At 34.8% G+C, this 15,769-nt stretch overlaps 2 protein-coding genes across 2 annotated transcripts in view; both read left to right on the top strand.

Moving 5' to 3' along the window:
• The first annotated feature begins 1,421 nt into the window (after window positions 1–1,421).
• LOC132061620 (putative disease resistance protein RGA1) lies at window positions 1,422–4,224 on the top strand. Its single transcript, XM_059454392.1, has one exon. It carries the CDS (start codon window positions 1,422–1,424, stop codon window positions 3,909–3,911), a length of 2,490 nt encoding a protein of 829 aa, XP_059310375.1. The 3' UTR covers window positions 3,912–4,224.
• Window positions 4,225–8,739: 4,515 nt separating this feature from the next.
• LOC132060308 (insulin-degrading enzyme-like 1, peroxisomal) overlaps window positions 8,740–15,769 on the top strand; it is a 59,001-nt gene continuing 51,971 nt past the window's right edge. The window contains exon 1 of the mRNA XM_059453286.1: window positions 8,740–8,875. Coding sequence (XP_059309269.1) covers window positions 8,741–8,875 — 135 coding nt within the window. The 5' untranslated portion in view covers window position 8,740. The remainder of the gene's footprint in view (window positions 8,876–15,769) is intronic.

Below are 15,769 nucleotides of genomic sequence, written 5' to 3'. Positions count from 1 at the left end.
GTTGGCCAAGCAAAAATGCCCACGTTCAGAAGATGAATATGGCGGAGATGAGAATGCTTAAATGGATATGTGGGCATACTAGGAGGGACATGATTAGGAATGAAGTTATACGGGATAAGATGGGAGTGGCCCCTATGGCGGTCAAGATGAGAAAACGAGGCTGAGATGGTTCGTTCATGTGAAGCGGAGGTGCGAGGATGCGCCAATGAGGAGGTGTGAGAGGTTGGCTATAGCAAGAGTTAGAAGAGGTCGAGGTAGGCCGAAGAAGAATTGGGGGAGGTGATTAGACGGGACATGGCAGCGCTCCAGTTGACTGAGGACATGACTTTGGATAGTAAGGTGTGGAAGTCGAGGATTAGGGTAGATGGTTAGTAGGTAATAGAGTGTTATCCTACTTTTAGCTGTATGTTTTAGGGTAGTCATGTAGTTTCTTTTCCACTAATGTGTATTGATATATGATACTGCATTTTTGTACCTTTGCTATTTTTGCCGTCCCTTTTTCTTTTCTTTAGTTTCTGCATCGGTTACATTTCTTTTGAGGGGTCATCGGAAGCTTGACCTATTCAAAGATAGAGGTGAGGTCTCTACATCGTCTGCTTGTTCGGAGGCTGGCTTGTGGGATTACACTGGGTATGTTGTTGTTGTTGTAGTCTCTCTTAGCTCCTGAGCCTATATGAAATCAGGTTCTTGATTGTCCGAGAACGAGTTTTATCTGCTATGTTGTACTGTCTTGACTGCATTTTCCACTTCTACAATAACATCTTACCTTGTTTACATTAATGACTGAATTATGCTGATTTTTCACATCATAATATCAAAAATAGGACCTATAACTAATAGATTACAACTACATTTCTGTAAAAATGTTAGTCCTCATATTGCAATGCAACCTAACTCATTAATTTTTTATGTAGGTGAGATGAATGTCCAATTTCATGAGGCAATGACTTGTGGGGCTTTGGCTGGATATGTTGTTGTTGAGATGAATGTGTCCAATTTATGATGGATGTCCCACATCACATGGGAGTTAAGAGATTGCTGCTCCAGGAGGACCACCTTGTTAAAGAGCACATCATATTATCTCCTTCAGATTTAAAGCAACTTCCTTTTTTGTTTAAGCATCATGTATGTATTCAAAACTCACTGGTCGAGCAATTCAAATATGTGTTGGGTAGGCCATTAAGATAGGTAAAGCTGAAAGGTTAAATATTTGGCAGAGACCACTATATGTGAAATTACCCCATATTAGAAATCATTGTTCAATCAAATTTTCCACAGAAAGCATATTTTTCCAGCCACCTCTGCAAATTATAAAGTTTGCAACTTTCTTTACTTCCTCTGGTAAAAGGAAGTTGTAAACCAAGAACCAAACTTTCTCCATGGATAATCTCCAAAATTCTGCAACTTTCCCTTCCATCACCATGGATAAAAAGGTTCTATCAGATATGCTTCTACTGAAATTGTATTCCGTTGTTGAAATTGCAAAGGCTTTGAACATGCATTGCCAGCTTAGAAAACTAGAGCTCTTTGTTGAACATTTAGAAGGTAATTGTCTTTTCGGTGGTCAAGTAGCTGAGATGCTGAAGCTCGTTTTTTATGAAGCTGAAAAAGTGGTTGAAGAGCATGAATTTTTCATTCTGCTAAACCAGTTGATTCCCAGTTCGAAATCATCAAAGGCGTGTGGTCTTTTCTCTTACAGATCGAACCCTTTTGCCTATCAAGTACGATTGTGCCTTGAAATTAGAAAGCTCGTTAAAAAATTGGATAGGTTAGGTAGGTATAGAATGTATGCATCGATGATGATTGGATATGGGGGTTTTACTTGTCCTCATAGAGCAAGAGGGCTTATGCATACTCGTGCATCTGTGCATTACACTGGTATTGTGGGGAGGGACTCTGATAGAGATATTGTTGTTGAAATGCTTTTAAAATCAGGAAATGAAGCTACCCTTTCTGTATTTCCCATTGTTGGAGTAGGAGGCATCGGAAAAACTACTCTTGCAAAACTGGTGTATAATGATCCAAGGATAGTTAGTTATTTTCAACTGGGTTTGTGGGTTCATGTGTCTCGCGCATTTAATATGAAGAATATATTGGAACAAATTGTGAATTCAGTTAGAGAAGATTTATGTGAGAATCTTGGTATGAATGAACTGCAGAAACTCGTTCGTGAGACATTGTATGAAAAGAATCATTTGGTTGTTTTAGATGATGTGTGGAATGAGGACCCGGTGAAGTGGGATGAATTGGAGAAGTTGTTGATTGTGGGTTCTTGTGGAAGCAAGATTCTTGTAACTACTCGGAACGAGGCAGTAGCTTCGTTAATGGGAACCGTTCCTGCATACTGTTTGAAAGGTTTGTTAAGTGAGGATTGTCTCACTTTGTTCTTGAGGAACGCCTTTGAACAAAGTCAAGAAGTGTTATATCCAAATCTTGTTAGGATCGCATCAGATATAGTGCAGAAGTGTGAGGGAAATCCCCTTCTCTTAATGACTGTAGGATCTTCATTGCGTATGAATACTGATGAATGGGAGTGGAATGGAATTAAGAATCATTGGGGGTGGAACTCAAATCAGGATGACAAAATTTCACCTGCACTAAGTGTGAGCTACGAGCGATTGCCATCTAATCTCAAAGTTTGTCTTGCTTACTGCTCAATATTTCCCAAGGGCTGTGTGATTGAAATAGATAAATTGATACAGTTGTGGGTAGCAGAGGGACTCATTAGTCAGTCTGATGGATCAGAAGATCTTGAGAACATTGGGGTTCAATATGTCCAAGAGTTACTGTGGAGATCCTTTTTTCAAGATGTTGAAGAATGTCGCTCCACTTTTACCTCAATCTGTAAATTGCATGACCTTGTACATGATCTTGCACTGTCAGCAGCAGGGGTTGAATTCTGTACAGTAAATTCTCACATACAAAACATTTCTGATGAGGTCAGACATGTGGAATTTTCTGACTATGATTTGTCAGGCAAGGAACTGCCACCATCCCTTGTCAGTAACCAGGCATTAAGGACCATATCTTTCTCCGTTAATGGAGTAGGGCCGATGAGTACTGTGTTCGTTGAGAACTGCATAGCAAGATTCATGCAACTTAGGGTGCTAGATATGAGTGATTCATGTTTTGATGAGCTGCCTAGCTCTATTGGCGAATTGAAGTACTTAAGATATCTTGACGTAAGTGCCAATGGCAGCATTAAAGAATTACCCGATTCGATTAACAAGTTGCTGAGCTTACAGACACTTCGAGTTTCTCGTTGTGCACAACTTGAAGGGCTACCTAAAGATATTGGAAATTTGATCAGCCTAAAACACTTGTATATAACCACCAAGCAAGCCTGTTTTCCTGATAAAGCAATTGGCTGCTTATCATCTCTTCGTTCTTTGTTTGTTTACAGCTGCAACAATCTCATATCTTTGTCTGAAGGTCTGCAACATCTGACTAGCCTTCGCACACTGGCAATTATTGGCTGCCCAGGACTGACCTTTTTCCCAAGTGCTATGAAACACCTTACTGCTCTGGAGAATCTGTTGATTGTTGACTGTGAAGAGCTTACATTGTTGGAGTGGCAAGATATCGAAGGACTTAGGATGGTCCGGTCATTGGTTATTGGAGGCTTACCCGAATTGGAGTCAAAAGATGTTCAATGCCTTGGGAGCCTTCAGATGTTGGTGCTAGCTGGTTTACCACAGTTAGTTACTTTGCCCCGATGGCTTGAAGGAGCCAGTGCTACTCTACAATACCTGAGGGTGGAAAGGTGCCCGAAATTTGCAGCATTGCCAAAGTGGCTGGAAAATCTCACCTCACTTGAAAAACTTGAAATTTCCAAGTGCCATAAATTATTTTCATTGCCCGAGGGGATGAGTTGCCTCACAAACCTGAAGGTACTTCGGATCGACAACTAACTGATCTTGAGTTCAGAATACTGACGCAGGATATCTGATACTTCTGATGTTCAAATCAATGGGAACTGACTCAATGACCCAACAATCTATGTATAAAATATAAGTACCCTTGTTTTCCTTCCTTCATGCCTTGGTTGGTTATCATGTTTCATTTTTTTTAATGTATTTTCCAGTTGCTTCAGTTTTTTTTCTTCCTATCTGCTTGTTTCGCAGTCTTGATTGTGTTATTTGTACAAATTGTTCTTATCTTGACTGTTAAGTGGCACTCTGACTGCTTTGTTTTATGGGAAAATAAGCTACATTTATTGGATAATCATGTGCTGAATTGGTGTTATGCCTTTTGCGCCTTTTATTTAGCCTTCTGCTATGTTGCTTGGACCCTTCAAAATGTTGCCGCACCATGTTGGATCCTAGAATATTTTATGAAAAACATTCATGTCTGTAATAACTTTAACATGGGGCTCATTAAGCCAAATCATAATCTGTAAACTTTCAGTATGGTTCTTATGCCTCGTACATAGTGTGGATCTCACTAGACTCATGTCAACCTTGTCTTATGTACCTGTACCTGTAAACTGGCAACATGACAAAGGAAACCTGAGTACATGATTTTTACTTATAGTGAGTATCACAAAACCTCGATATTGGAACGAGGCTTTAGAAAAACATAACTTTTAAAACTGAAATTGTGCCCCTTAGGCCTAAAACATAATATTACTAAGCTTGTTGCTTTTCAGCATCTAAGAGTACACCTCTTATGGTGAGTAAGGCTTTCTTGAGTTTGTTGAGCTCATTTTTGACACCCCAAATTAAGTAAAATTCTTGAAGAGCATGTGATCCCAATTTCCCTAAGATTGAGTTTGCAATGTTTAAAGAGAAAATATGCTGCTGCCATGTCCTTCAAGAAAGTGTTTAAGGGAAAGTGAAGTGACTCCTATGAGCAAGAAATATTTACCAAAGTATTTTTTTGGCATGATATATACATAGGCCCTCAAACTTGGCCTCATTTTTTAATATGCCCTCCAACTTTAAGTGTGCATAAGTAGGCACCTTTGTAAAAAGTTGAACACGTAAACACAAATGCTGATGTGACACATAAATTTTGGAGGTGTCTAAATGATCATTTTGTAAGTTAAAGTGTTCAACTGATAAAGTGGACAAATTGAGGTGCCTACTTGTGCACACTCAAAGTTAGAGTGCATACTTAAAAAATGAGACCAAGTTTGAAGGCCTATTTATTATGCCTATTTTTTAAACTAAAATCTGGTAGTTGAAAATCTCATAGGTATATATGAGGAATTAGCTAGGAAGAAAGAAGCTGGAGAGTGACAATATTGACTTTGTGACAACTGAGAAGGTGCAAGGAAAATGAGTTTGATATAGGCATGGGAGTTGACTACTTGACTTTTGGAGTTTAAAAATGTGGGAGTTGTCAATTCAAAACATTTCTAATGTTTACTGAGAACTTTAGGAGTCGTTGGTTTAGAGACAAGTTATACATAAATAAGCAATATAAGTATGATAAAGTAAAAGGCAGTAATGCATGAATTAGTAATATAGATATTAAGAATGCAAAAGATTTATAAGATTTGTGTATTTAGTGAAGAAATTACAAATTCATTTGAATTTACTTTGGCTTAGAAGAATGATATAATTTCGAGCTCAAATTCATAAAAGTTCAATTCGTGGATTCACCTATGATTTATAATACATGAAGTAACTTAGGAATTATTTGTAGTTGGATATTTTGTTTGTTGTTTTATAAGATTATTATACAATTAGTCTCTAGAGCAGTTGCACGTTATTCTCAATCAATCTCAATCACTGTAAAAGATATTAGATGATATTATTTATAATTATATACATGTATTGTATCAAATTCGCACAAAAAGATACCTATGTATTCATACAATATACATCATATTAATCTTCCTTCCCCTGGCATACATAAAAATACCGAGAAAGATCCAATAAACTATCTATTCTAATCTTTTGAAATACATACTCTCTAATGAAATTTACTTTAACTAAAGAAAAGTTCAATAATTGAAGTCCTTTGACAATAATTGAAATATTCAGTTATTTATTTTAAAAATAAAATTGATCATAGAAATGAGATATGATAATATATTCTATTAAAAAAATCAAGTAATACATAAAAAACAAAAACAATCAAGAATAGACAATATACATAAACGGAGAGTAGACGATATTCAATTTGAATTGGTTACTGATATTAACTACCACCTCCATCCATTTTACTTGGCCACTATATCAAAATAAATGTTTAATTTTATTTGTCCAGATTGAAAAACCTAAAAATAATTTAACATTTTATATCTCTTTTAGACTTGTTATTAATTACTAATTATTTCAATTTATTTCCCACACAATTTAGATATGATACAGTAAAATTATCATTTTATTTACTGCTTCTTAAAGGGTGAATCAAGTTAAATATGAATAATTAAACATGGGCGGAGGGAGTATAATGACAATTTATTGTTTGGTTTTAGCTTTGATTCCAAAAGAAAATAAAATACATGCATTGATATGAGTCCATTGACAAACTGACCGTAAATTGCAATTGCGAGCTTCAAACGGCCTTGCGGTTATAGATACTGCTTCATCTCATATTTGCTGCAAAAAAAGAAAAGAAACAATATTAGTAGCAGTTAAATGTTTCATAAGTCCGTTGTATGATTTTTTGATGAATTCAGTATTATATGTTTATAAACTTATGAATTCTGTATTATATGTTTATAAACTTAAAAGAATCAGGTTTAGTCGAACTAATCTTCTTCTATGATTTTTAATCTTTATCAAAACTCTTCGTATCCTGTCAAAAAGAAAATCATGGACGTCCTTTTTTTAATTTTAGTAGGATTTAATTTGCTAACTTCTAGATTGAGTCGAATAGGATTTACAAATTTATGGTTGGATTTAAAATCCTTAATATAAGTTAATTAAAATCTTAAAATATTAAAGGTGATTACAATTTTATCCTTACTTAACTTAAAAGTTTAAGGATATAAAAGTCGTTCAATATTTTAAGGATATTTTGATCAACCAACATTGGTATTCATGCTTTTAAAATGATATAGATATATATATTTTAAAATATATTTTTATTTTATTTTAAAAATAATATTGGTTACTACAGTACTACACGAAGGGTTATTTTTGTGGAGTATTGTATTATTAATCCTGCATTTTTATGAAACATTTTACTCCGCATAAAAAAAATACACCTATTTTCGCATAATTTTATGCTAAAAAAATTTGAAACTAGATATTGTAATGAATTAAGCACAATTTATGTGGAAAAGAAAATTCAAATCAAACATTTGATAAAACATTATTGAATTTTGTGAAAATTATTTTCTTTATTAATCCAATCAAATATTGTTTAAATATCATATCTTAAACGACAAGAAAATTAAGCCGTACAAAGGCTGACCTTCAAGAAGTTATATGAAAACATCCCACCCACAACCACGCCCCAAAACCAAACCCACCACCCAAAACAAAAAAAAAAAAAAAGGAGAAAAGGTGAACAAATAAGCCAAAGGTACAAGTAGGATCATGGAAAATAGTCTCTCTATTATAATTAAAAAATATAGAAATGACAAAATGGTCCATTGTGTTTGAAAGTAGGTTTAAAATAGTCCCTTAAAGTATGCACTTAACAATTTTGGCCCTTTAAGCTTGCCGAAATTTAACACTTTTAGTCTCTGAAAAAATTATTGAACTATGTCTGTTAGATTTGACGGAAACATGTAAACAAAAAGAATTAACTATAAACACCAAGAAAGTCTCATTAAATCCCAAAGTATGCAACACAAAAGACTATATTAGAGACTAAAAAGATACAAGAAAATATTAAAATTACACCTCAAAAAGCCGCACCAGACTCTAGAAATAAATTAAAAATAGCAAAAAATACAAAATTGTTACCTCTAAATGTGAGTTACCGCTAATTTCCTTCGTCAAATCTAACACACGGAGTTTGGTAAATATCTGACGCAGACTAAAGATGTTAACTTTTGAAAAGCTTAAAGGATCAAAACTATTAAGTGCATACTTAAGGGACTATTTTGAACCTACACTCAAACATAAGGCACCATTTTTGTCATTTTCTCTAATAAAACAACTAGTAAAAGAAAAGGTACAACTAGGACTAGCAATATCTCCGATTTTCCCAAGCTGCATTTTCTACACTTCTTTTGTCAAATGTGAGTTACCCGCTAATTTCCTTTGTCAAATCTAACAAACAAAATGCAGCAAATGTATGACGCAGACTAAAGATATTAGCTTTTGAAAAGCTTAAAGGATCAAAACTATTATAAGTGCATACTTAAGGGACTATTTTGAACCTACACTCAAACATAAGGCACCATTTTTGTCATTTTCTCTAATAAAACAACTAGTAAAAGAACAGGTACAACTAGGACCAGCAAGGTCTTTGATTTTCCCGAGCTGCATTTTCCACACTTCTTTCGTCAGATGTGAGTTACCCGCTAATTTCCTTCGTCAAATCTAACAGACAGAATTCGATAAATATTTGACGCAGACTAGAGATGTTAAGCTTTTGGCAAACTTAAAGAACCAAAACTATTATGCGCATAATTAAGGGACTATTTTGAACCTACACTCAAACATAAGACACCATTTTTGTCATTTTCTCTAATAAAAACAACTACTAGTACTAGTATAAAACAAAAGGTACAATATCAAAGCTGCATTTTCCACACTTCTTTCAATACCAAATTCTTATAAGTTAATTTTTTTATTTTTAGCAATTCAACATTGGGTTTTTTCAAGAACAAATGGCAGTTGGTAAAAATGAAGAAAATATGGGAGTAGAGATAGTGAAGCCTAGAATTGACAAAAGGGATTATAGAAGAATTGTTCTTCAAAATAATCTTCAAATTCTTCTCATCAGTGACCCTGAAACTGATAAAGTTTGTAACTTTTTATTCATTTATTTTGCATTTTCCTATGTTTTTTGAATTATTTTTATGTGGGGTAAGTTTAAATTAGTATTTGTTTTCATTAAAAATGAATCTTGAAATCCTTACCCAGAAACTGATAAAGTTTGTAACTTTTTATTCATTTGTATTGTGTTTTTCTATGTTTATTGAATTACTATTATCTGGGGTTAGTTTAAATTAGTATTTGTTTTCATTAAAAATGAATCTTGAAATCCTTCCCAGAAACTGATAAAGTTTGTAACTTTTTATTCATTTATATTGTGTTTTTCTATGTTTATTGAATTAAAAAATGACACCAAGTTTAAGGGTCTATTTATAAATTATGCCTATTTTTTAACTAAAATTTGGTAGTAGAAAATCTCATAGGTATATATGAGGAATTAGCTAGGAAGAAGAAGCTGGAGAGTAACAATACTGACTTTGTAACAACTGAGAAGTTACAAGGAAAATGAGTTTGATAGAGGCATGGGAGTTGACTACTTGACTTTTGGTGTTTAAAAATACTGGAGTTGTAAATTCAAAACAGTTCTAATGTTTACGAACTTTAGGAGTTCTTGGTTTAGAGACAAGTTATACATAAATAAGCAATATAAGTACGATAATATAAAAAGTAGTAATGCATGAATAGTAATATAGATATTAGCGATAATATCAGAGACCTCCCTCCAGGTTCTGCTTTATCACACTGACCTTCCTTGTGGTTTATGATATTGCGCATACCTCCCTTATTTTGATTTTTTTTTTGTAACCATTCTTTTTTTTTTTTTTTTTTTTTTGGCAATTAAAGGAATTTTATTTAACTACCAAGTGAATAATTACATACCCAGGGGAGGTACATCCAGTCCCATCCCCTCTCTCTGTATATTCTATCCTCCTACATATCCTCTAGATACAGTTCAGCCAAAATAAACCAAAACAACAACAAAAGAAATATCCCTAGGGGCCTAACTTGCTAATGTATTGATACAATTTCTAATTCTGCCTAACTCTGATGCACAGATGCAGCTTCATCTGGTGTAGCATATGCTCCTTAGTATTCCTCTTTTGTTGAAATATTCTCAAGTTTCTTTCAATCCAAATGTAGTAGACAATGTTGACACCCAATTTTGTCCCGCCTTTCTTCCAAAATATTTATTTGCGCTTCTAATATATTTGACAACTTAAGAACATTTATTTATATTTTATTGCAATTATTAGCTTTCTATTAATTCGTCATTTTTCCGTTATCCAACTATATATTATTACCATTTTTATTATTATTGTTATTGTTATTATTATATTGCCATCACTTAATATTATAATTGCCATGATCACTTTTAAACATTTCTATTTATTATCCTACGCAAAAACGCATCGCATTTTTATTTATACAATTGAACGACGGCGTTTACTTATTTTTTAGAACTTTATAAATATTATCGCAACTAGCACAATATCATATAATTTTATTTTTTATTTGAGTGCTAATAAATATATTTTATATTAAATAATATTTTAGCACACGAGAGTCTTTCATCTTGATTTAGGAGCTCAAATAACTATAAGGAAGAAAGCATCCTAAATCCAAGATAGAAGACTTTATATAGCCCAATTCATACAAAAATCTGATCCTTGATTTGGCCACTTAAAAGCCCAAGACAGCAACCCAAACGACCTTAATGCGACCCAGTCAGCCCACAAAACTTTTTTTTCAGACCAGCCCAATTGGCCCATTGTCACCCAAAACACATCAGCCCATCATTTGAGAACCAAAAGATCAGTCCAATTAGCACATCTTCATGCCCACAATATCAGCCCAAAATTAATTACCAAATTTGCTGAGCAGGCCCAAAATTGTCCACCATAACCAGCCCATACCCATCCTCATATCCCAAAACCCTAAAGACAAGATAATTAGGTCTCATCTTTTCCTCTGCGCCGCTCGTCCCCCTTTCCTATTCAGAGAAAATCCAACTCTTCCTTTCCCCTAGGCCAGAGAAAGTCTCACCATTTCTAGCAAGGTCTGAATTCGGATAAGTGCGTTGAAGCTAGATTATTTTTTACCTTTTCTTTTCTTGAGTACAAAGCTTTAATTGCCTTTGGTCTTCGTCTTTCTCCTCTCTGATTTGTGACTTCCAGGTCCATACAAAAAAAAACAATCCTAACCTTGGATTTTGAATGGAGCATTTTGACCAAGAAATCCCGCCCAAATTTTGAACCCCAGCAAACCCTAGAACTTTTCCTATAAATACTCGCTTCTTTAGTCATTTTAGGACGGTTCGCCCTTAAAACTATTGCTAATACACTCTTAACATTATTCTGTTTTTTGAATATACAATCCTTTTCGTTTGCTTTTGGTCTCACCCGAGGTATCGAATCCAAGTGCGTTGAAGCTCGGAGTTGTCGGTGTTCGAGCATAGATCTGAGACCCCTACTTCCATTCACTGCACCATAGAAAGGTCAGTTTGTCCTTCCCTTCGATCCTTCCATTTCTTAGAAATATGTTTCTGATTTTTGAGTGGTTCTTGCAATGCTTTTAATTCTAGTTTCTTCTTGCGCTTTAAATGTTGTAAAAAAAAAATGGCTTTGAGACCAGAAAATTAGTTCTTATACCATTAAATGAGTTTTTCATAACCCTAAGAGTAAGAACACTCAGAAATCCGGCGAACCCGCGAGTTTCGAGGACGTTCTCACTCAACTATAATTTTTGGAAGTCGTTTCCATTCATTGGAAATCGATTCGATGTGAAAGGTGTTCATCACCCCCGTCGCTGCATGACAAAAATGTAAAATTCCTAATTTTCTTTCCTTTCTTGGTTTCTGTTTAGATTCGTAGAATTTGTGTTATGTGTTTAGCTTAGTTAGTTCTGTGGTGGTTCTTCAAAAATGCTCATTTTCTGTTAGTGTTAATTTAAGTCACTAGTAATTAGAGGTATAGTGCTCAGCTTATGGCTTATTACCATGATGTTAGTCATCAATAATCTGTTTCCGCCATTAGCTTGATTATATCATTTGTTGTTAACTAGTTATTATTGTTGGGCTAAGCTGATTACCATTAACTAAGGATGAGGATTAAGATAGGTGTTTAAGTGTAATTGTTGAATGGTATTTAATTTTCATCTCCCTTTACATGATTAAGTTCCAGATTGGTTGGAGGTGGAGTTCAGTTTGGACCTTGGATGTGTGCTAGCTCGAAATTCTTTTCTTTATTTTTTTTTTGAAACAGCTACTGCTTTACATCTCAACATTGTTAACTTAGTTGTATTCTTGAGTTTTTGATAACTTTATTCTGTATGTGTCGGATTCAAATGTTAGTATAAAGTTAGAAATGCTGCCTTTTGCTGTTACTTCTGGGCTGTTAGGTTTGAGTATTGAGTGTGAAGGCTCATTATAGCTTTCCCTACTTTCAGTTCTTGAAAGCCTAGTTGTTTAAGTCTTTAGTTTATGAGCACGAAATTAAACTCAACATGCTATCCCGAATCTGTGCGATGTTGTATGTGGCGTAGCTGTTTTATATAATGATTTTTCCATGGGATAAGTATTGATAAGTGTGTCCATAATGCCCCAATCTTCTGCCTATGTTCCTTCATCAGATTAGCTTAAATCAAAATGAATAGAGCACTGATGTATGTTTATGTCCATAATCAGAAATACAACCGTGTACTTGCAGCATCATTATATTAACTTAAGAACCATAATTTGATTAAACTCAATATACTTCCAGTAGGAGCAACTTTTTAAAAAAAAATTAAGTGTTTACTTTGGAATTGAGGTCATTAAGGCTAAAAGAATATATTTTCACATAATTGAGGCTAGTATTACCTGTTTGAATAACCTGTGGCCTGCTTTTGATCATTTGAAGATAACATAAAGAGTGAACCCTAAGATCGGTTAAAATTCCCTGGAACCTCGAACTTTCTTTGATACATATATATGTGCTGCAATGACATATATATTTCATGTATTGTTAATTGGGATTGCGTGCTAATCTTTATTCTTCCTTTTTCTTTACATGTACACTTCGGAGCAAACTGGAGTCTTGAATTGGGACTCTCTCAAAACGGAGTTTCAAAATGAGACTCGGTGCTATTACCATACTCGTGCATGGAGTCAACACATTCCATATTTCTTGAACCACACCGGACAAGCAAAACCCGTGCATTGGAGTCGCCTGTGGCGACTTCTCTTTTTATATGTTCACTTTGTTGCCTTTTCTTCTTGTTATTTTTTGTTTATGTGATTTGGGCTGTTTTGGTAGGACATACTGCTTAACATAGGATTAATTAGGAATATTTCACTTGACCCCTTTAGAATTTCCACTATTATTATTAATGGAGAATTTATTCTATCTTATGGAATATTTACCTTTTGCATTTAAGACTTGAAAGAATTAGCCAAATATTTGCTGGAGGGCGCGTATATATATATGAAGATAAAATGATTTTTGCAAACTGTTTTTTAGTGCATCTCTGGAATTAGATTTTAACTATGTTTCTTATCTTATGAGGCCTCCTTTTTTATCAAGTCTGGACCCATTATTTTTAACGAAAAAAGGATTTTAAAGCTACTTTGCGAATTAATATTAGCTAGTTGGTCGCTTAATATTATTTTCAGTAGCTAAACAAATTGATAGTTTAACAGTGAGATATTTTAAATTTTAGAGATCTTGATTGGTGCTAAAATCATTTTCTACATATACTACCTTAATTAACTTAATTACTACTATCCTTATAAACTCCCCTTTGTAACATTATTAATATTTGTATATAGTTGCCAGCTATTTTCTTAAATATCAAAAAGGCTACATCTACGTTTCCTTAACTTTAATTTCATTAACCTAAGTTTGGCCGGTTAACCGTATTTAAGCGGATCTTAAAGGATGCCTTACCCCTTTCCTTTAGGATAAATAAGAACCCTTACCTAGAATCAAATTAGTTAAGTAGGCCATTAATTGGAGTTTATTTTAGGCATTTACTTAGTTAAAATAGGTGTCCTAATTCACCGTTAAAATAATTAGGTGGCGACTCCTTAAGTCAAATAATTAGGAATCACCAATATATTGTACTCCGCTTTGACTCGGTTAAAATGGGGTATAACAGACAACAATAGCCAACCTTGCCTTTAGCAGTATCATAATTGGGTTCTTTCCTCTAGCCTGTTGTTGCACCCACTTCCACTCCTGTTCCCAGTCCTGAATGTTCCTGTTCTAGTTTTGCCACTTCAACATATTCTGCCATAGATCCTTAGTGAATGCACATTCAAAAAAGAGGTGTTGCCTATTTTCTGGTGCCTTACAACATAAGACACAATCTGGATTCATTGTCATCCCCCATTTGAGGAGTTTATCTTTGGTTCTAAGCTTGCCTTGAAGATTAAGCCATAGTATAAAGTTCATCTTTAGTTCAGCAATGTTTTGATATAACAGTTTACTCCAAGGGACAGTTATGATTTCCCCTCTCAATCTTTTGTATGTTGTAGCTGAATGGAATTTATCTCCCAGAAGCAAACTTTGTATGTCACCTAGTTCCTTCTAGTTCTTCCTAGCTTGTAAGATTTTCCTAACCATCCATGCTGCTTGTTTAGGAATTTGCATTGTCTGTATATCCTGCCTTTTGATATAATAGGTGTGTATCCAAGTGATCCGAAGCTTGTCCTTCTTTTGACTTAGTGCCCATAGAAGTTTACATATAGCCACCTGGTTCCATAATCTCAGATCTATGATGTTCAATCCTCCTGCATTGCTAGGTAAGCTGATTCTGTCCCATGCCACCATTGCTTTCTTTATGATAGTAGCCTTTCCAGACAATAGAAAACTCCTACATACAGCTTCAATCAGTTTGATTATCTTCTTAGGCATCAGAAATAATTGGCACCAATAGGCTTGGACCCCAAATAACACAGCCTTGATAAGTTGCACGCTCTCAGCATATGAGAGGCACTTTGCCACCCAACTAGTGATTTTTACAGTTATTTTATCTACTAGAGGCTTGCACTGTATGATGGTCAGTCTTTTAGTGGAGAGAGGAACTCCCAAATACTTGAAAGGGAGCCCCCTCTCTTCCTATCCCAGTAAGTCCAATATTGCAGTTTTAGTGGTGGTATTTACTTCCCCAAAATACACTTGGCTCTTACTCATATTTGCCTTTAATCCTAAAGCATCAGAGAATAAAGCAAACTTGTTGATGAGTCGTGAAATTACGCGATATTCGACGCTAATTCCTTAAGCTTTTGTGACTCCTTAAGCACTTTTGTTGTTACTTTTTGTGTGTTTTATGTTGTTTTGTAGGAAAAGATGCCCGGAGAGCATAAAAAGGCAAAATGGATCAAAATGGATCAAAATGGACCAAAATGGAACAAAATAGAGCAAAAACAAGCCAAGATAAATTTGAAATGAACGAGCACCACTGCGAATCGCGAGGTCACTTTGCATGCGAGTCGCGAGTGGTGCGGCATACTATTGACGAGAGGATGGCCAAATAGAATAAGACAATGATACGACACATGCGACACCACGTACGACTCGCGTGTGGAACTGCAGTCGCGTCACTTTTAGCCCTTGAGATCTTTCGCCTGGTGTTATGAGATATTGGTGCTCTATTCAGCTTCATGTGATATAGAAGTGATCGGAAGAAACCAAGTGAAAGGAAAGTCAAAAAGAGGCCAAACTGGACATTTTTTGCAAAACTGTCAAAAGTGGACAGTTTTGCAAAAAGCAGTTAAGACAGCTTACAAAAAACAGGCAGAACTGCAAAAACTGAAAGTTGGGCATATTTTGTCATTCTTTGGGACTTGGAAAAATGAAGCTACAAAGAGAGGCTAGGGCAAAACATTATCATCTTTGGGGCTTTTTAGTTTTAGTAGTTTCTCCCTTTGGAGGAAGTTGGAA

The sequence above is a fragment of the Lycium ferocissimum genome, chromosome 6, assembly GCF_029784015.1.
Source record: "Lycium ferocissimum isolate CSIRO_LF1 chromosome 6, AGI_CSIRO_Lferr_CH_V1, whole genome shotgun sequence".
Lineage (NCBI taxonomy): Eukaryota > Viridiplantae > Streptophyta > Magnoliopsida > Solanales > Solanaceae > Lycium > Lycium ferocissimum.
Note: the sequence above shows the minus strand (reverse complement) of the source record. Positions and strands in the feature narration are given on the sequence as shown.

What these genes read in the sequence shown, in the direction of transcription:
- LOC132061620 (XM_059454392.1), top strand. Translation starts at nt 1,422, where the DNA reads ATGGATAAAAAGGTTCTATCAGATATGCTTCTACTGAAATTGTATTCC.